Source organism: Lathyrus oleraceus, chromosome 6, assembly GCF_024323335.1.
Source record: "Lathyrus oleraceus cultivar Zhongwan6 chromosome 6, CAAS_Psat_ZW6_1.0, whole genome shotgun sequence".
In the NCBI taxonomy this organism is placed as follows: Eukaryota; Viridiplantae; Streptophyta; class Magnoliopsida; order Fabales; family Fabaceae; genus Lathyrus; species Lathyrus oleraceus.
This window is the reverse complement of record NC_066584.1, coordinates 497,058,741-497,078,226: the sequence shown is the minus strand read 5'-3', so window position 1 is coordinate 497,078,226 and position 19,486 is coordinate 497,058,741. Positions and strand designations below refer to the sequence as shown.

Below are 19,486 nucleotides of genomic sequence, written 5' to 3'. Positions count from 1 at the left end.
ATGGCTTCTAATGTCCACAATTCGGATTTGCCATTGATGGTGAGCTTTGGAACAGTCGCGATGCAGTCCTTCTCCACCTTCGAATTCCAAAAACAGATGTACAAGATGATGATGTGAATTCAATGCAACAAGAATTGTGAAGATTGGTTGAGGAATGATGAAGAATTCTCAATTTGAAGTTTCAATGTTCTTGATGAAATTTGAGAGAATTGGGAGGTTTCTAGATCCAATCTTGGAGAATGTGTTTTCTGTTATGATTAGAAGAAGATTTAGAATTTATATGGTAGCTTAATCCATCACTAATCATGTTAATTAGCATTTTGGCTTAATTAGTGAAATTGTAATTTTGCAAATGGAGGGTAAAATGGTCAATTCCTTTAGACAGCTCATGCCACCTCAGTGACAGCACATACACCTTCTAAATATCATATGTGAACTGTAGAAACTTGTTTCATGCTCATTGGTTGCTCCATTCTCAAATTCACCATGTGTATGCATTTGGTCCATTTTTGTCATTTCCATTTTTCAAGACAAAATCCAAATTAAAAGCCTTATGCATGAAATGAAAATTCAAACACATTCTAAATGCCATTCCTGAGGTGTTGGAAAAAGTCCCATTCAAAAATTCCAATTATTTTGACATTTGGACAATTTTGCCCCTGGTCCAATTCAGCTGTCCAGTTGAAAAGTGACTTTTTACCTTGGCCATTTTTGGACAAATCCAATGATGCACCCTCAAAGTACATGTCAAATGGAGTTTGTGCATATAAAGAACTTGCAATTTGGACAAAGTATGTGGTAGTTATGGCCTCCTGATTACGGGTCTTTTCTGAAATTCAATGAGCCATATCTTGCAAACCATACATTGGATTTTCAAGTTCTTGGACTTTTTAGAAAGGTGAGAGCAAGATCTACAACTTTCATGTTGAACAATTTTTCATTTGAAGCTTCCTTGGACATCTGTTTTTGAGGTCAAAAACTTTCCATTTTTGGAAACTTCAGTTACAAGTCACTTGCTATTTTTGGCAGTTTTTGTCCTGACTTGATTTTCTTCATTCTTAAGCTTTGAGATGTCAAATAACACTTGTTCCAACATGAATGAAGTGTCTTCAACTCATTTTCACCTCCAAATCCATCAGATCCTGTACAGTTGACCACAGTTGACTTTTCATCTGACAGATGAATCTGGCAATGCATAGATCAAATTAAGCCCCAACCTTCAACTGAAATGGCTCAAGGGTGAAACCCTAGCATCAATAATCACAATATAATCACATAATGAACCTCACATCCATCATGAACCTCATCTCCTGATCCAGCCCTGATTGGCCCAATACAACTGATTAGGGTTGACCAGTGGTCAAAACCCTAATCTCAAGGAATCAGCTTCAATCTCTTGCATCTTCTGATGATATCCAACCATGATGATGATGATGTATCATTGCAATCAATATGAAGACCAATACCCTTGAGAATCATGAAACCCTAATTCACAGCCCAATCCTCAGATGGCCCATGATCAGTCAGTAAACCCTAGGCTTGCACTTGACTTCCTCAGCTTCTGATCAAGACTTGGGAGGATAGCTTGCATAATGTAACCACATGATATGCAACATGAAATGCCTAACGCCCTAAAATGAAATGCAAATATGTTAATGCTTAGTCCCAAGAGAGGAGGGCAAATTTTGAGGTGTTACAAAGGGGTCAAGTGAGTTATCCAGTTACGTAGGCCTAAGGCTATAGCTATGTGGGTCATTGTACCGCCTACGTAAATATTCTTTATCTCTTGATTTACTACCCTGTCTAAACTAGAAAGCAAGAAAGTAGCAGAATTGATGGGTCTGAATTGAAAGATACTAAAAATGAAGATTAATTCTTTCCTACTTACTGGGCCTATGTTCCTAGCTTTCCCAAAAAAGGTTTGGGCTGCAACCATCTGGAAGTATCAAATGGCTGGTTTATGGATCATGTCTTGGTTCATTCTAGGATGGTCAGGTGGGTAATATTTTGTAATCCCATCCCATAAGTAGTCGAGCTCAAACTGCATGTCATCATCAGTGGGTACCTTAGAATAGACATGGGGGTCATGCTGGAATGCTAGCAGTCGGGCTAACTCGCCTTGGTTAAGGCGATAGTTCCTTCTAAACATTCTAAAGGAAACTATGCCTCTGGCTGGTCCTAATCCAAGGTTAGGTCGGTAGTCAAAAGAGCTAAGGAATTCTAAGGTTAGGTTCCTGTAGGTGGGATGTTTTGCAACAGAGAAATGGTCTCAGCTCATTTGTGTAAACATAAACCGCACACTATCTGTGAGACCTAAGGCTACCAACATGGGAAAATAAGGGTAACGGGTAAGTGAGATGGTCCTTTCAGCTTGGACTTCAAAACGCCTCCTTTGGGCGTTGTTTTTGAAAACGACTCACATATTATCCTCGCTCTGCATTCTCTAGTTAATTAGCAAAAGTTAGTCGGTGAGTGTGACTTGAAAGAAAATAAAATAAGTTAGTACTGATCAATAAATTATTTTACCGGTATTATATCGGGAAATAAGATTCAAAAACCGTGGGTTGCCTCTCACGCATCGTTTCATTTAATGTCAGTAGCTCGACACAATTATGAAATGATTAATTTTGTGAATGGGGGGCATCTCTTTTAGCTGTAAACAAGTATAGTAATCTTTTTTTTCGACACAGTGATAATGTTTAAGTCTTTGCACATTCAAAATGAATGCCTCATTAGATTTACCTATTATCTCCACGACTCCATTTTGGAAAACCTTGATAACCTCAAAAGGTCGAGGCCATCTGGAACAGAGTTTTCCTGGAAAAAGTTTCAATCAAGAGTTGAAAATAAGAACTAATTTACCCTCTTTGAACTCTCTCCTCACTACACGCTTATCATGCCACTTTTTAGTTCGGTCCTTATAGATTTCGGCATTCTCGTAAGCGTCTAATCTTAATTCCTGAATGTCTAAGATACACTTTTCACATGCGGATGCATAGTCCATGTTTAGGGCCTTAATGGCCCAATAAGCCTTATGCTCTAGCTCAACCAGCAGATGGCAGGATTTACCATTTACTAATTTAAAGGGTGTGGTTCCTATGGGAGTTTTGTAAGCTGTTCTATAGGCCCATGGAGCCTCATGAAGTTTAGAAGATCAATCTTGCCTAGATGTTGCAACAGTCTTCTCTAATATTTTTTTTAATAATTTCCCTTTGGATGTGCTTGCTTGCCCTCCATAAGGTGAAGCGTGGAAATGAGTTATAATATTGTCTATCTCTTCTTCAGGGATACATCGACAAAAAATATCGTCGTCCCTCTCTAGAATAGGAGGGGCTCATCCCAATAATAGTGTTTTAGGTCATGGGATTTTTTTTCTTTTATTGGTAAGTTAATTCAGGTGGAAGCACTTTGGCCGCTAGGTAGTTGACAAAGTCAGAATACCAAGGGATTTTGAGTTAAGCATATGCGGCTTCCACGATTTCTTCATTTTCAATTTCAGAGTTTCCTTTTTCGCAAGGATCGTCTTTTTGAAAGCATTCAGATGTGTCATTTTCTAATTGGGCAATAAGTCGGTCATATGGGAAGTCATCATTGATGGGCACTTGGTCAGCTTTTACATTATCGAGTCTAGAGAGGTGTTCTGCTACAACGTTCTCAGTTCCTTTCTTGTCTTTGATTTCTAAATCAAACTCTTGTAGCATCAGAATCCATCTTAACAACCTTGGCTTAGCATCCTTTTTACTTAGTAAGTACCGAATAGCTGTGTGATCAGTATAAATGATTATTTTAGCCCCCACTAGGTAAGAGAGGAATTTATCTAACGCAAACACTACATCTAAGAGTTCCTTTTATGTGGTAGCATAATTCATTTGCGCCTTGTCCAAGGTTCTACTCGCATAAAAAATTCCATGAAGCTTCTTATCTTTATGCTGTCCCAAGATAGCACCGACAATTAAATCACATGTATCACACATTATTTCAAAGGGTTCATTCCAATCTAGAGGTTGTATATGGGTGTAGAGATCAAAGCTTGTTTGAGCATTCTAAATGCTTTTAAACATTTGTCATCAAAGATGAACTAAGCGTCTTTCATCAAGAGACCAGTTAAGGGTTTAGTTATTTTAGAGAAATCCTTGATGAAACATCGGTAAAAACCGGCGTGACCTAAGAAACTTCGTATTTCTCTAACGGTTTTGGGAGGTTGAAGGTTTTTTATTACCACTATCTTTGCCTTATCGACTTCAATCCCCTTTCCTGGAACTATGTGTCCAAGTACGATTCCCTCTTGAACCATGAAGTGGCATTTCTCCCAGTTGAGTACAAGGTTGACTTTTACACACCTTTCTAGTACCATTTCCAAGTTCTCAAGACATCCTTCAAAACTCTTCCCGCAAACTAAGAAGTCATCCATAAACACTTCCATGATGTTATCCATAAAATCTGCAAAGATCTCCATCATGCATCGTTGAAATGTTGTGGGAGCGTTACATAATCCGAATGGTATTCGTCGGTAGGCGAATATGCAATAGGGTCATGTGAAAATGGTTTTATCTTGGTCATCAGGGTGAATTGGGATTTGAAAAAATTCTGAGTAGCCATCCAAATAACAGAAGTGAGAATGCCTATCATTCATTCAAGCATCTGGTCGATAAAGGGTAAAGGGAAATGATCTTTTTGGGTGGCTTTGTTCAATTTTATATAGTCTATGCATACTCTCCACCCTGTCGCAACACGCTTTGCTATAGCTTCGCCTTTCTCATTCTTGACTACTGTAATACCTCCCTTTTTAGGTACGGCATGTACTGGGCTGACCCATTTACTGTCAGATATTGGGTATATAATCCCTGCCTCAAGTAGCTTTAGTACCTCCCTCTTAACTATATCACTCATAATAGGGTTTATTCTCCTTTGGTTTTCTTTTAAGGTTTTTGAGTCTTCCTCTAGCATAATTCGATGCATGCACATAGAGGGAGTGATCCCTTTGAGATTAGAGATTTTATATCCTAGGGTTGTAGGGTATTTTCTTAAAACATCCAATAACTGCTCGGTTTCTTTCTGACCTAAGTATGCATTGACTATTACTGGGCGTTTGAGTTCTTTATCTAGGAATTCATACCTTAAGTTTTTGGGAAGCGTCTTAAGTTCTACAGACGGTTCCTTTGGGAAAGGCATAGGATTGAGAGCTAGTGCGAGGCATTCCCTCAAGCTATCTTCCACATATGGTCTATGCCATTCATCATCTTCTAATATAGGTGGTGCTGGAATTTTTAGGACTTCAGTATACTTAGGTAGTTCCATATCCATTTCCTTTATACATTCGTCGATGATGTCTCTGAAATAACAAGTGTCAACTATAGAAGGTGCCTTCAAAAATTGTGAAAGAATGAATTCGATTTTCTCCTCACCAACCTCGAAGGTTAGTTTTCCTCGTTTCACATCAATAATGGCACCAGCTGTGGCCAAAAAGGGTATTCCTAATATGATTGTAATGTTGGAATCTTCCTTTATATCCATTATTATAAAGTCTGTAGGAATGTAAAATTGACCAATTCGTATGGGAATGTTTTCTAGCATACCCATAGGAAATTTAATAGAGCGGTCAGCTAGTTGGAGATACATTCTCGTGGGTCTTAGTTCGCCTAATTTGAGTTTTTTACAAATCTAAATGGGAATTAAACTGACATTAGCTCCTAAGTCACAAAGGGATTTGTCTATGAAATATTTTCTGATTACACAAGGTATGGAAAAACTACTTGGGTATTTTAACTTAGAGGGCATGTTGTTTTGAATGAGGATGTTACACTATGCAGTAAGTGTCACTGTCTCATTATCCTCAAGTTTCTTCTTGTTGGATAGGATCTCTTTAAGAAATTTGGCATAGGAATGCATTTTTGTAATAGCTTCTGTAAAGGGTATCGTAATACTAAGCTGTTTCAGAAGCTCTACAAATTTCTTAAATTTTTCTTCGAGTTTTGATTTAGCCAGTATTTGAGGATAAGGAATGAGTGGCTTATATGGGGGTGGAGGCATGTACGATTTCTCTTTCTCGACCGCCTATTTGGTTTTATTATCCTGTCCACTGTCATTTGGTTTATTATTTGTTACCTTTTCGGTTTCTTTTTCATTTCGTTGAGACATGGGAGGATTTTGAATTTTTTGATCCACTGGTCTATCTAATTATGTACCACTTTGCAGTGTGATGACATTAGCATGGCCTCGGGTTAGGTTGTGGTTGGCCAGGAAATATTCCAGTCGGGGCTGTTGTTGCTGCTTGTTGTTAGGCTTCTTGGGAAATTTGGGTTTCTAGCATTTTATTACGAGTGGCCATAAAGTCAACTTTACTTGCCAATTGGTTAATCATCTCATTCGTGTGAACGTTCTGGTTTGTAAAATCTTTGTTCTATTGGCTTGGGTTGCAATAAATTTCTTCATCATTAGTTTGAGGTTTGACTTTTTAGGTGCTTAAGGAGCAGCAGGAGCTCCTTTTTGATAACCTGGAGGAACAACAGGTGTTGGGTTTGGAGCAAACAACATGTTGTTCTTATAGGAGAAATTTGGATGGTTTCTCCAGCCAGGGTTATAAGTATTGGAGTATGGGTTACCTTGGGCATAATTTGCTTGGTCGTACGGAATATCGGTAAATATGTGGCATTCAGGAGTGTTGTATTCAGAGGTTCCATATAACTCAAAATTAGATGTTGCGGCAACTACGGTAGTTGTTGGAGTTACGGTTAAACTCTCGATCTTCTTAATGAGGGTGTCTACTTTAGCATTGACATGGTCTATGATATTTACTTCGTACATTCCACCTTTTATCAGTGGTTTATCTGCAGAAATTCGCTCACCTCCCCATTGATAGTGGCTTTGCGCCATATTTTTTATGAGTTGATAAGCGTCTTTGTAGGGTTGGTCCATTAGAGCGCCGCCAACTACAGCGTCTAAGGTTAGTTTGGTGTTGTACAAGAGACCTTTGTAGAAAGTACGGATAATCAATCATGGATCAAGTCCATGATATGGGCAGATCCACAACATATCCTTGTACCTCTCTCATGCTTCAAAAAGAGATTCGTTGTCTTTTTTCCTAAATCCGTTGATTTGGCTTCTTAGCATAGCCGTTTTGCTAGGTGGAAAGTATCGTGCTAAGAAAACTTTCTTCAATCCGTTCCATGTAGTTATGGAATTAGATGGCAGAGATTGGAGTCAAGCTCTGTCTCTGTCTCTCAAAGAAAAGGGAAAGAGACGTAATTTTATGGCTTCGGGGTTGACACCATTAGCCTTCAACGTGTCTGCGTACTGCACAAACACTGACAAATGAAGGTTCGGGTTTTCTGTAGGGTTACCAGAGAACTGGTTTTGTTGCACAACTTGCAATAGTGAAACCTTTAACTCAAAATTATTCGCCTCGATGGAAGGAGGTGCAATGCTCGAGTGTGGCTCTTCTCCAGATAGAGCAGCATAGTCCTTGAGATGACAGTTATTATGTGCATCCATATCAGGAGTTGGGATATTGTATTCTAAACAAAGTTGTCTAACTCGGTGCCTTAGAATAAAACACTTGATTTCGTTTATGGGTTGTATTAGCTCGTCCCCCGAGGAACGAGTGTCTAGCATGCAATCACGAATAAAAGGGAAAATAGTTGCCTTAGTCTATATTGTGCAACAATAGAGTTAGGAGATTGAATAAATTAGTCCCCAACAACGGCACCAAAAACTTGATCGCGACTTAATAAGTCTATCGAAATATCTAACTGCAAGTGCACAGTTGTATCGCGTAGTTCTAAAAGATATTGAATCCACATGGACAAATAATCAAACTTATTGCTATTTATTGGTGCTATGTAAATCTAAGGCTTAGAAAAATTTAATTTTGGGGAAATTAATACTAAATTTAAAATAAAGTTTGGAAAATATAACAGAAAGGAGAGACCGGAATATGAATCCCGGTGTACTTCGGGAACTCAATAATTTATTGGCGTGTGTTAATGTATTAAATCACTTTTCAGTAGAAAAATATTAATTTAAAAACCTTTATCTCAGACTCTCGTGTTATTGACTCTAACTATACTTATAGACCAAATGTTTGCTCCCACTAACTCAATTGAATAAGGAAATATTTTTTGAAAATCAATAAGTTCTAATTAAGCATAAAGCGCTCTCGTTGTATTTAGTATTAATGTCCAATTTTTACTATCCAGTTCAAGTCTCACACTCTCGTGGAATCTTGACTCGAAACCTTAATGATTTCACTCTTGTGCAAAACTTTTCAAAATTAAAATTAAAAATCAAAACCACAAAAATAATTTATAAAAAGGTTTACGCCAACTTATTACTGAGTCCCGTCAGAACAACGGTCCTCACATACCGGACTCAAGCAGTTTAGTCGGACATGGTATTAAACATAAACATGCAATTCGTGGTAATAGAAATTCACAGCAACATTACAAGTAAATAAATGGAAAACAAATAGAATTAAATAAAAACAATTATATAAAGAACCTGTAAAACTGAAATTAATGCAGAAATAACTTCGAGTACATTGAACTGAACGGAAAATAACTTCAAATATCGGCACAATTACTTTGATCCAAGCTTACAATAACATATCCTAAAAGCTACGGTGTGATAGTCCCCCAATGCGAGAGCTCTATCATTTTTTAATGTATTTTCTGCTTAAAACTAAGAAATAAAATGTATGCGTACAAACTTGGATGTCAAAAACCTCTAAAAACTAACAATTTATAGTCTAATAGGTGTTGAACTGAGTCTTGGTCGTGTAAACTTCGTAGGAGAAAAATATGGGAGAATGGAGTAAGACTGATTCTTTCTATTGCGATTTTTCAGGGGCCGAACTTCATGACGTTCGCCATGAAGCTTGTGTCGCCACAAGTGCAACATGTGATTTTTGACCTTTTTGATGTGCATGGAGGTCACCATGAGGCTTGTGGCGGTCGCTACGAGCCTTTGACTGCATCTTCAACATTCCTTTTTCCTCTCTGCCTAGTCATGTCGGGCGCGACCATAAATTCATTTTTGTCACTTTTCTCTATTTTTCGCCATTTTTGTCTTGTTTCTTCATAAATCGACTCTTACTCGTAAGATACCTAAAACAAACATAAATTATCAGCATAATACTACAAAATACAAAAAAAAAACTATGAGTTTCGGTGTTATCACATCCATAACAATTTTCGTTGAATTTTTGTCATCCTTATATTTTAAATCTTCCACTCTGACCTATAACTTGCATCTTATTCTTACAATTTTAGAAATGTGATATTGACACAACACATTAATATATTTGGAGAAAATATTATCAACAACATTCATCAAATATTGTTTTGATCATCACAATTACCTTGGGAGAATTTTTTTTTGGTGATTTCAAAAAATCATGACACCTTTCTAAAACCCAAATAGTATTTTGTTCCTTCTATAACACCATGTAAACAAATGTAATTGACTATGTTATCTCTATAGAAGTGACACCGATAAAATCAAACAATAATATGAGATATTTATTGGTTTTATATGTAAAATCCATCATCAAGACAGTCGGAAAAATACTACAGTTTAATGTAATTTGCATGGGTCCCTAAAATATCTTTGATAGTTTGTGAATCAACAAATAATTTGTAACTATATACATATTTATTTTTAACAAAGCATTTTTTTTTCAAACATTGCATTTTAGATATGTGTCGTGTATTATAAATATGTTTGATAATAGTTGCATTACAATCATTTCTTTTCAATGATATCAAAAAATTTATTAAAATGACCATATTATCTATCATATCACTAACAACATTCGTCTTTTCCAATTTTAAATATTTTACATATCTATGATCTTCAAAGAAGTTTGTCAACTTATGATTGTGTTCCCCATGCACGATGTCAACACTTCATACACCACTCTTAAATCATCATAGTTCAAAATGGACCCTCACATTTTAAATATGTTGTATCTCTTGACATTTCATCTTCTTCTTGTATGGTTGATATGTTTCTCTTTCAACACAAAATAAATGGGATTTCATATTTCCCACATGAATATAATCTTATAACAATAGTAAATTCTAACTCATATTTCCCACTTGAATTTTATTCGGATAAGTGAGAAAGTTATTATGCACTTTCAATATAAGGTGCCAAAAAAAATCTAATAATATTGTTTTGGATTTCTATGGTATCTTCCATATGCCACATACAAATTAAATGAACAAAATTACCATTGAAATATAAACTGTTTTGAACATTAATACCCAAAAAGAGTTGGTTTATTATGTTTACAATAATTTAGAAAATATACAATTTTCTTTATTTTTCCACTTATGTTTATAATAAAATAATAATTTACTTTATTTATCTAGATATAATAATTTTCTTTAACTTTTCCACTTATGTTTCTACAGAATGTATGTGACCGGTCTCTCCTATGCTTCTCCCTTGTTTCAGAAATTCATGAACATCATAGATATAGCTTCAGCTAAATTTGGTTTAGCTTTAGATATTCTTTGTTAAGTTTTGACACTCGTCTTATGTTCCTTTCAATCTTCTTGTTGGTGGATGCTCCTCACATGTTGTTCTGAGACAGTACCAGCTGCAACACTATCAGGTTTAAAATGCCAAAAATAACCACCATGTTCAATTGCATTTCAAAGGAGAGCAGTGTCAACGCATCGAACAAACGATGGGAAATAACTTCGTAACAACTCACATTATCTGAATAAAGAAACAAACTATCAAACTACAATCCAGCAGCTGTCTGAAACTAGGAGTTCCTACATAATCAAGAACTATCTCCCCTAATTCTTCCTCCTCATTTGAATATCTAACTCAAAAGATCAACATGAACTATTAAAAATTAGTAACGGTCAAATGATGATGGCCGAGCAGTCCTGCTGGGGCGGTCATAAGGAGCAGGCCTACCCCTATAACTTCTTCCTTCCTCACGAGCTGGTATTCCACTTCCATTTCTCTCAGCACCTCCACGAGCACCACCATAGCGGTCATAGCCTCTTTCTTTCCCATAACCATTTTGCGGGTAGTCTGAGCCACTGCCATATCGATCAGCAAATCGATCTCCTCCACTTGTTGCATACCTATACAGTTTTCAGCAAAGCAATAATGTATAATAAATACATAGAACAAAAGCACAAGAGTAGTAATTCAGTAATAACAATGAACTGTCTGTACCTGTCACTAGCATAGCGATCACGGCCACTATATTTGTAGTCTCGGTTGTCTAAGCGGTCCCTGTCCCCGTAACGTCCTCCATCATAACGATCATCGATGTACCGCTCACGTTCACCAAAGCGATCCCCGTGTCCACCAGCACCTCCAAACCTAGGACGTGAAGAAAAAGAACCACTACCCCGACCACGACCACCATCTCCTCCTGCCAAAGGACAATCTCGGGCCCAGTGTCCTGGACGACCACATTTGAAACAGTCATCCTGTCCTACCCTATCTCCAGCCCCGTAGCTACCCCTGCCACCTGAAGAGTAGCCACCTCTGTACCCTTGGTCTGCATCATCACCCCCTGCCCTAGGCTGTGCCTTGTTGACTGAGATGATGCGATCGCCGATTTCCCGTCCATTCATTTCTTTAATAGCATCCTCCATTCCCCGACGGTCAGAAAATGTAATAAACCCAAATCCACGAGGACGTCCTGTATCCCTTTCCATCATGATCTACAGGAAGAACACTTGAAACATCATGCAAAATAATGGCAATATGTACAATTATTGTCAAATTTTAATGTGCATTTTATGATGGTGAAAAATATATTAATGCTGCTTTTGATGCAAATGGCTATTGCATGACCATTATTGCAACACTTGTAAAACAAGATTAATTGCGTTGAACATATAAAACATGTTTAATAGGACAATTAACTGAACCAGTCAGAGTAAATAGGAAACGTAAAGTTACTCGAGTAATTAGAAAAAGTGCCACATATATGAATAAGCTATTTGCATAAAAAATAAACTATTTACAAAATCAGTAAAATAGAATCACATCATACAAACAAGATGAGGATACAAGAGTGAAAAACAAGACAACATATAAGTAGAAGGTAAGACAAAGTAGTTCACGTCACAAGAGCAACAAAAAAAACTTGCATCTTCAAAATTTGATTTATTTATCAGTTCTTTTCAGAAGTTCTCTCCATCAAATACCACCTCTAATCCTCCATCTCTATTAATTATAGATATAATTTAAGTAACCTAGGAGAATCAATTCCTAAATATATTTACATATTTCTCAGACACTGACAGGTTTAACTTTAACTCGGCATTTCTTAAATCAGCCACTAAACAACCACTCACACACAATAACAGAAACACAAGAAAATAGTAACGCAGTTGATACAAAGCTAAAAATTTCTATCAGTCCAAAAAATGATGCTAACATAAACAAGCATCCAAAATACAGGGACATTCAATTTATAAACACACAAAATAAGAGCGAATTTGTGACCGCAGAAAGTTGTGCATTAAATAAGGAGTCCCAGTATTTTATCTATGTGACACATGCAAACAGCGTTCAAGTATAAAGAAAATTATAACCAGACAACTTACTTCTGTGTTCTGATGACAAAGCACCAGAATGGTTTTCATACAGATAAGTCATTCAGAGAAATCCCAAGCCCAATTTGACAACAAATATCCCTTAAAAAAATCATTTCCACAATCTGAGCAAGAATATCAACTTGTTCCATTCTGGTTCATGATTTAACTTTAAACAATCTAATCCCCCAACATAAACTTAGCATCTGACTTACTTGATTAAAAAGCACTGTATTATGTTGGATAGTATTATTTTCTCAATCAGAAGGATTAACACGAGACCAATATGGAGCCACAAATGAACAGTATATGAAGAAAATCCCAAATGTTGCTTTCATTTCTGCTGTCACCAGACCACTGAGTTGCAGCTCCAATTCTATGACGAGTATCACAGGATTGTTCTCCAAAACAAACTATCTGCCAGGGATTTTTTTCTACATTCCTCGTGGATATCATGCTTTCACTTAAGCCCACCAACACCTTTTGTGATTATTCTCCTCCCCAAATGCAAATTATAATCAATCTTATGCGGGCAATATGATGAGTCAAATGCAAACGAATGGATAATATTGATTATACTGCATTATATGCCTAACATTCTATGTAATTCTGCCGCCCCTTAGCTCACTCAGTGAACACACCTGCATTTTGGAAGAAAATAACACTCGTGCAGATATGGATTCTTTGTATAAAACTACACTGACAAAAGCAAAACCAAAGCAAACCTTTCCAATCAGTCAAATCTATTCCGATGTAGAAAGTAGCGACTAAATAAAAAAAAAACATTCAGCCTTCAATGTTAGCTAGAATCGGTAGAACAACTGGTGAGATACAGTATCTCAGTATGAAGAGAGGAATTCACTATCCGAGCAGTAATTGTCTTTGATCCCAACGCACCGGACTTGAAAACTTTGAGCTCAGAAGCACTTAAGTACTCACAGGACCTCTTGGTGGTGTATGGTCTATGGGTTGCAGAAAGTACATGAAAGTATTATGTAACAAGAGTAATGAAATCAACCAGACACAAAAAATGACCAAACAACTGGGCTTTGCATTACACTGAGAAAGTATCCTACACTGACAAATGTGCAGCAAGATTTAATTGCTGAACTGAGGCAAATACATAAGACTTCTTCAACTCATTTAACAAAGTACTGTTACTGATCTACTGAGTACCACAACTACAGCCCGCAAACACCTCCCATGTATACTTTGCATGATGTATCGGAACCTTTCCACATTTCAGGACCACGAGAAATGCCACCTTACCAAATTTTTCGTCAGTTCATAAAATAGAAACTCTACTACCCCAGCCTCTACAACTAAAGAAACGGGCATACACTCTAAGGGAAATTTTCTGTTTTTTATTTTTGAAAAGACAGCATGTGAGACAGCGGCCTTTAATACCTTGTTTTAATTCCCTAGAGTTATATCGAATAATTGAGCTAGAACCAGAAGCAAAACAGGGAATGTCCAGCATAAGACGTTGAACAGACAAGACACAGATTCTTTCATTTCTACAAACAGATACAGCAAAGCATACACTGATACGGTATCAACTTATCCAGTTTTCAGCCCAATATTACTTCCAAATATTCCTTCCAAATCATACAAAAATCATTACTAAAGATCCTTAAGCACGAAGCAGACTTGTCTCTCAGAAAAATAGCAGACAGGTCCTTATTGCACTGATTCAACATATCTAACCCATACTAATTTCCACCTTGAGCTCTACCTTTACCACAAGCTACTATTTTATCAGCAAATCGAAAACAAACTCCGCACACACGAAGAAGTAACTCTGCTAAAACATCACTTAAATAACCCATATACCACATCTCAAACATCAAAACCTCACAACCAGCATTCCAGAAAAACAAAGAAAAAACAGGTGAAAAAATTAGTGAAGAATCCAACCATTAAAAATCCCCTGTGACAGCATTTTCCTACAGCTACAACAATTGATTTTTAAAAAAAAAAACGTAAATTCAACCGAGAAAATAAATTAGGGATAAGGAATTGATGAAAAACGGTACCTGACATTCGAGAATCTTGCCGTAACGATCAAAGGCATGTTCTAGCTGACGTTCGGTAACGTCCCAACCCAATCCACCAACAAAGATTCGATTATCTTCCTTTCCAGACATCAGTGATTCTCAATTATCGCAAACACGTTGAATCCTGAAACAAATTATGAATGAATGAAGAGAGAAATGCTATAGAAGTTGAAAATTGAGATGCTTACGAATGAGTAATTTTTGGGGAAATTAGGGTTTTGAAGGAAACCCTTGAGGTTGAAGGAGTGTGAAGATTCCAAATCCAACGCTCTTATTAGTAATTTGGAGAGTTGTTGGATGTGTCACCCTTTAAGGTAGGTAAGTAAAAGTTATCTCGTGACGTCATATAAAATTACTAACTATTTATTTAATTAAGTTTTATAGAATGAACAAGTTACAATTTTTTTACACATATATTGATCAACGTACACACATGCAATGCATGGATAAGTTGTTTAAAAAATTTATTTATAACTAGTGTTATTTAATTTAATAGTTTAAAATGTATTATTATAAATTTTTATGTTATTAGTTGTGAAGTTAAAATATTATACACAAATGAAATATGCACTAACGGTTGAAAATCTACCATAATTTATGGAGAATTTCTATTAGAGTTTTTTTGTGCCCACAATATGTGGAAAATTTCTTTATTCACTTTGCAACTGCAAAGTTCTATGAATACAATGTTATGAATACAATATTATAAGAATAAGAGTTACTCCCTCTATTTATAGATTTAGGTTAACTTACTCCCTAAGCCAACGCCCAAAACTATAAAAGCCCAAAATAGTTAACATTACTAAAAATAGGTCTAAGTCGAAATCATGTGTGAAGCAACATGCTTTGACACTTCGACACACTAATACAACTCAACACACTAGGTGATTCGACACTTCTTTGATTATGTCAAGCAACCTGCTTCGACACAAGGAATTACAATTCAACACACCGCCTAATTTATTGTGTCTAAGTTATCTACATTCATCATAATTCATAGTCTTCTGAACACTTCGGCATGCACTCTCTTCGTCATGATGTCTACAATCTAATTCTCAGTTATGTAGTGTTCCATATTCATCTTCCCATCTGCTACCTGCTCTCGAAGATAATGGAACCTCATTTCGATGCGCTTGCTTCAACCATGTGCTATCGGATTCTTCGCCAGATTCATAGCTGACATGCTATCGATCTTCATGGTAATTGCTCCATGACTCTTCGATGTTATCTCTTCGACCAGATTCACCATCCATGTTGCTTGACATGCACAAAGAGAAACAATTGTGTATTCTGCTTCGCACGATGATAATGTCACTATTGACTCCTTTCTCAAACTCCAAGCAACTGGTGCACCACCTTGCATTAACACATAGCCAACTGTGAATTTTCGATCCTTAGCATCACTATACCAACTTGAGTCGGTGTATCCCACTAGTTTGCATTCTTTTCCTTCATCAGCTGCAGGAAACAAAATGCCATAGTCGAGGGTTCCTTTCAAATACCTTAGTATCCTCTTCGCCGCTGTTAGATGTGATACCTTTGGATTCTACATGAATCTATTCATCATACCTACATTGTATGCTAAGTCAGGCCTTGTGTGACAAAGGTATCGAAGTGACCCAATAAGTCTTCTCTATTGATTTGGATCGACATCATCTTCATCTGAATCTTTCGACAGTTGTAACCTGGGTTCAGTTGGGGTCGAAGTTAGGTTGCAATCTTCCATCTCAAATCTCTTAACTATTTCGCCTTCATACCTTCTTCGATGCATCATCAAACCTCAACCACTCTTGTAGAATTCGATGCCAATGAAGTATGAGATGTCACCCAGATCTGACATTTCAAATTCCTTGTTGAGATCACATTTGAAGTCTTTGATCTCCTTCTTGCAACTACCTGTTATCAACAAGCCATCGACATAGAGACATAGTATAGCAATTCACTCTTACTTCTTCTTACATATACTCCATGTTCAGTTGTGTACTTCAAAAATTCCTTCTCCCTTAGAAATCCATCTATCTTCTTGTTCCAAGCTCTTGGAGTTTGTTTAAGTCCGTACAGGGTTTTATGCAGCATGTACACCTTTCTTTCTTTGCCTTGTTTCACAAACTCAGCTGGTTGTACAACATAAACTTCTTCTTCTATGGGATCATTCAGGAATGCACATTTCACATCCATCTGATACATCTGCCAGTTATTCATATTTGTTAGACCAACAACCAACCTGGTTGTTTCGATCCTAGTAACAGGTGCAAAAACTTCGTCGAAGTCGATTCCTTCTTTCTAAAGAAATCCTTTCGCCACAAGTCTCGCCTTGTGTCGAGTCACTTCTCCTTTGGGATTCAACCTCACCTTGTATATCCATTTCACATCAATTGCATTCTCGTCTTGGGGTCAAATGACCAAGTGTTGTTGACTTCGATTGACTTCAATTCTTCGTTCATTGCTTTCACCCACTTCAAATCTTTCAATGCCTCAGTTGCATTGATTGGTTCGACATCTACACAAGAAGCATAGTGTACCAGTTCACCTTCTTCATTTGTCATACGGTGAACTGGACTTTTTTGTGGTTTTAATCGCAATGTCGCGGTTAGCAAGAGTCGCCACCGACTTTTCTTTTATCCAATAAGGAAAGGTGGAAAAGAACAGGAAAGACCTTAATTTAGATTTTGGGTTCGGGAGGTACATTATACAAAGGGAAGGTGTTAGCACCCTTTGTATCCATGGTTATCCATGGGCTCTTAATTGCTCGATCACTTATATTATTTTTAAAAAAAAAGTGTTTGTGAATTGTTTAGAAAAATTGTTTTGAAAAGAGAATTTAACTTTGTAATGATTCTTGTATGAATATATACAAAGTAGTTATCTCGTTTAGTTTTGGAAATTGTTTAGAAAAATATAACTCGGTAATGATTCTAGTATGAATATATACCAAGTGATGATTTTCTAAAGATATTTTGAAAGGTGTGAGGTGTGAAAATTGTTTTTAGATTGTGAGCCAACAATTAAGAGTTATACCGACCCAAGGTCTTTATGAGCATTTCCTATCCTTATGAGGGTAAAACTGTCCTTATTATTGAGAAATAAGTAGTTTTATCCTTTGGATGTAAAAGGGTCATCGTAGGGTCATCGATAGGTCATTGAAGGCAACAGTTACGAGGATATCTTAGCATTCGAAGGGACTATCATCTTTTAACCGTAGGCAACATCGGAGGGTCATCGAGGGACAAAGTTGTATATTCGAAGGCAACATCCGAGGGACTATAATTTATTTTATGATGATTTAACCGAAGGGTCTTTGCTAAGGGTATCCCCACGTTCGCGGGACATGACCGTAATATCGTAATCGTAAGGCAACAAAGAGAGGTCCAAGATCACTTATTCAAAGGCAAAGTTTTACAATTAATTATATAATTAGGATGAAACTCCACATTAAAATTATTAAAAATAATATATTAAAAAATTAATACATTAGAAATTAATACATTAAAAATTAATTTAGGGTGAAACTCCACAAGGGTATCCCACAAATAAAGTGGAATACCTAGCCAATAACCTTTTCCTGGGATATGTGAACCTTTACGAAACTCAAAAAAAGAAACATGTCAGAACACCAAATCAGGGTGCAATCGAAGATTACACCGGAGAAATATCACAACAATAAATAGGATAGAATGAATAATGCATGGCTATGATAAAAACATAAAAAAAACAGACTAGAAGAATCAGGTACTGTCTCGTTCGCCTCTGCCTCGCCTAGCGAAGGCCACGGATTTTGAATTTGAAAACAGCCCCATGTTAGGAACTTTGAATTTTATGGCATTTTATCACAGGAATAACATGGTCAAACATTCAGGGTATTCAGGCATATTTAAATTCCCATACGAAAGCAAATTATATATCAACATTTAATCATGATGCATTATATATGTAGATATGGCCAATTGAAAGTATAAACAATAGAGATACGCAAACCTGTTTGCCAATTCAAGGTTGAAGGGATTGACCACGTGTAGTATCGGAATAAGTTAGGCAGCGGGAATTGGACGGCGATGGCTTCGGTGCAGATGGGCTGCCTTCAGGGTTTCTTTACTCTGAATTCTCCGGGTAGGCAGGGTTCCTATGCCAAAGTTTCTATCCGTCCTTCTCTGTTCTCTCTCTTTCTTTTTCCTCAAGGTTTTGTTCCAAGGAAACCTCAGAGTGTTTTGCTTCTCTTCCTTCTTTCTCCAGTGAATCTCCTAGTGTAAACTCCAAGTCTCCAGTATTTATAGACTAATTTCGTGGGTAATGGGCTTGGAATGAGGGAGATCCAAGTCCAAAATAATTTGTTATATTTTATTTATTTATTTATTTTAATTATTTAATTAATTAATTAATTAATTAATTAATTAATTAATTAATTAATTAAATTTTTTTTTCGTTTTTTTTTTTTTTTTTTTTCGTTTTTTTTTTTTCGTTTTTTTTTTTTTTTTTTTTTTTAGGAAAAATGATGGGTAATTTTTGGGGTATGACAGCTGCCCCTGTTCAATATTCTTGGACCGAGAGAGTTAGAATGGTGTATACGCCATTCGTGGTCTGGAGGTGGAAGATTATTGAACACTAGAATGCCCCAAAAATTTGCACTTGAGAATCGACAGTTGGTCTTGATGGAGATGGGCTTAAAGATGCCATCCGGGAGGTTTGATGACGAAAGCTTCAGATCGCGCCGTATATTAGGCCAATTTGAAGACATGGGTGCCACACTGGGTCGTACGTTAGACCGTATAATGAGTCATCCATTAGGCTGCCGACTTCGCTGGGGAGTCGGAGTGTGTCATATGTTGTTGGGGATAAAGGATCAGAATGGACCATACGCTA

At 36.7% G+C, this 19,486-nt stretch overlaps 2 protein-coding genes and 1 non-coding gene across 5 annotated transcripts; 1 reads left to right on the top strand and 2 right to left on the bottom strand.

The window, feature by feature from the left end:
- Positions 1-3,455: 3,455 nt before the first annotated feature.
- LOC127096428 (uncharacterized) lies at positions 3,456-4,456 on the bottom strand. The gene is made up of 2 exons (XM_051034997.1): positions 4,156-4,456; positions 3,456-3,760 (listed from the first exon to the last, which is right to left on the bottom strand). Exons 1-2 carry the CDS (start codon positions 4,454-4,456, stop codon positions 3,456-3,458), a joined length of 606 nt encoding a protein of 201 aa, XP_050890954.1.
- Positions 4,457-7,003: 2,547 nt separating this feature from the next.
- LOC127099236 (small nucleolar RNA R71) lies at positions 7,004-7,110 on the top strand. The gene has a single exon (XR_007793765.1). It is a non-coding gene; the product is annotated as a small nucleolar RNA R71 (small nucleolar RNA).
- Positions 7,111-10,632: 3,522 nt separating this feature from the next.
- LOC127098447 (glycine-rich RNA-binding protein RZ1C) lies at positions 10,633-14,990 on the bottom strand. 3 transcript variants are annotated; one of them, XM_051037047.1, is made up of 4 exons: positions 14,859-14,990; positions 14,609-14,753; positions 11,197-11,693; positions 10,633-11,102 (listed from the first exon to the last, which is right to left on the bottom strand). In XM_051037047.1, exons 2-4 carry the CDS (start codon positions 14,717-14,719, stop codon positions 10,865-10,867), a joined length of 846 nt encoding a protein of 281 aa, XP_050893004.1. In that variant the 5' UTR covers positions 14,720-14,753; positions 14,859-14,990; the 3' UTR covers positions 10,633-10,864. The 3 variants fall into 3 exon arrangements, with proteins under 3 accessions (XP_050893004.1, XP_050893003.1, XP_050893005.1); XM_051037046.1 differs by having other exon boundaries at positions 14,818-14,976; XM_051037048.1 differs by lacking the exons at positions 14,609-14,753; positions 14,859-14,990 and adding an exon at positions 12,585-14,543.
- Positions 14,991-19,486: the final 4,496 nt, after the last annotated feature.

Coding starts and splice junctions, on each gene's coding strand:
- LOC127096428 (XM_051034997.1), bottom strand. CDS start 4,456: ATGGAGATCTTTGCAGATTTTATGGATAACATCATGGAAGTGTTTATG. Junction 3,761..4,155: donor AAGTTTCTTAGGTCACGCCG/GTTTTTACCGAT, acceptor CTGATCACACAG/CTATTCGGTACTTACTAAGT.
- LOC127098447 (XM_051037047.1), bottom strand. CDS start 14,719: ATGTCTGGAAAGGAAGATAATCGAATCTTTGTTGGTGGATTGGGTTGG. Junction 11,694..14,608: donor GCAAGATTCTCGAATGTCAG/GTACCGTTTTTC, acceptor TTCTTCCTGTAG/ATCATGATGGAAAGGGATAC. Junction 11,103..11,196: donor GATCGCTATGCTAGTGACAG/GTACAGACAGTT, acceptor AAAACTGTATAG/GTATGCAACAAGTGGAGGAG.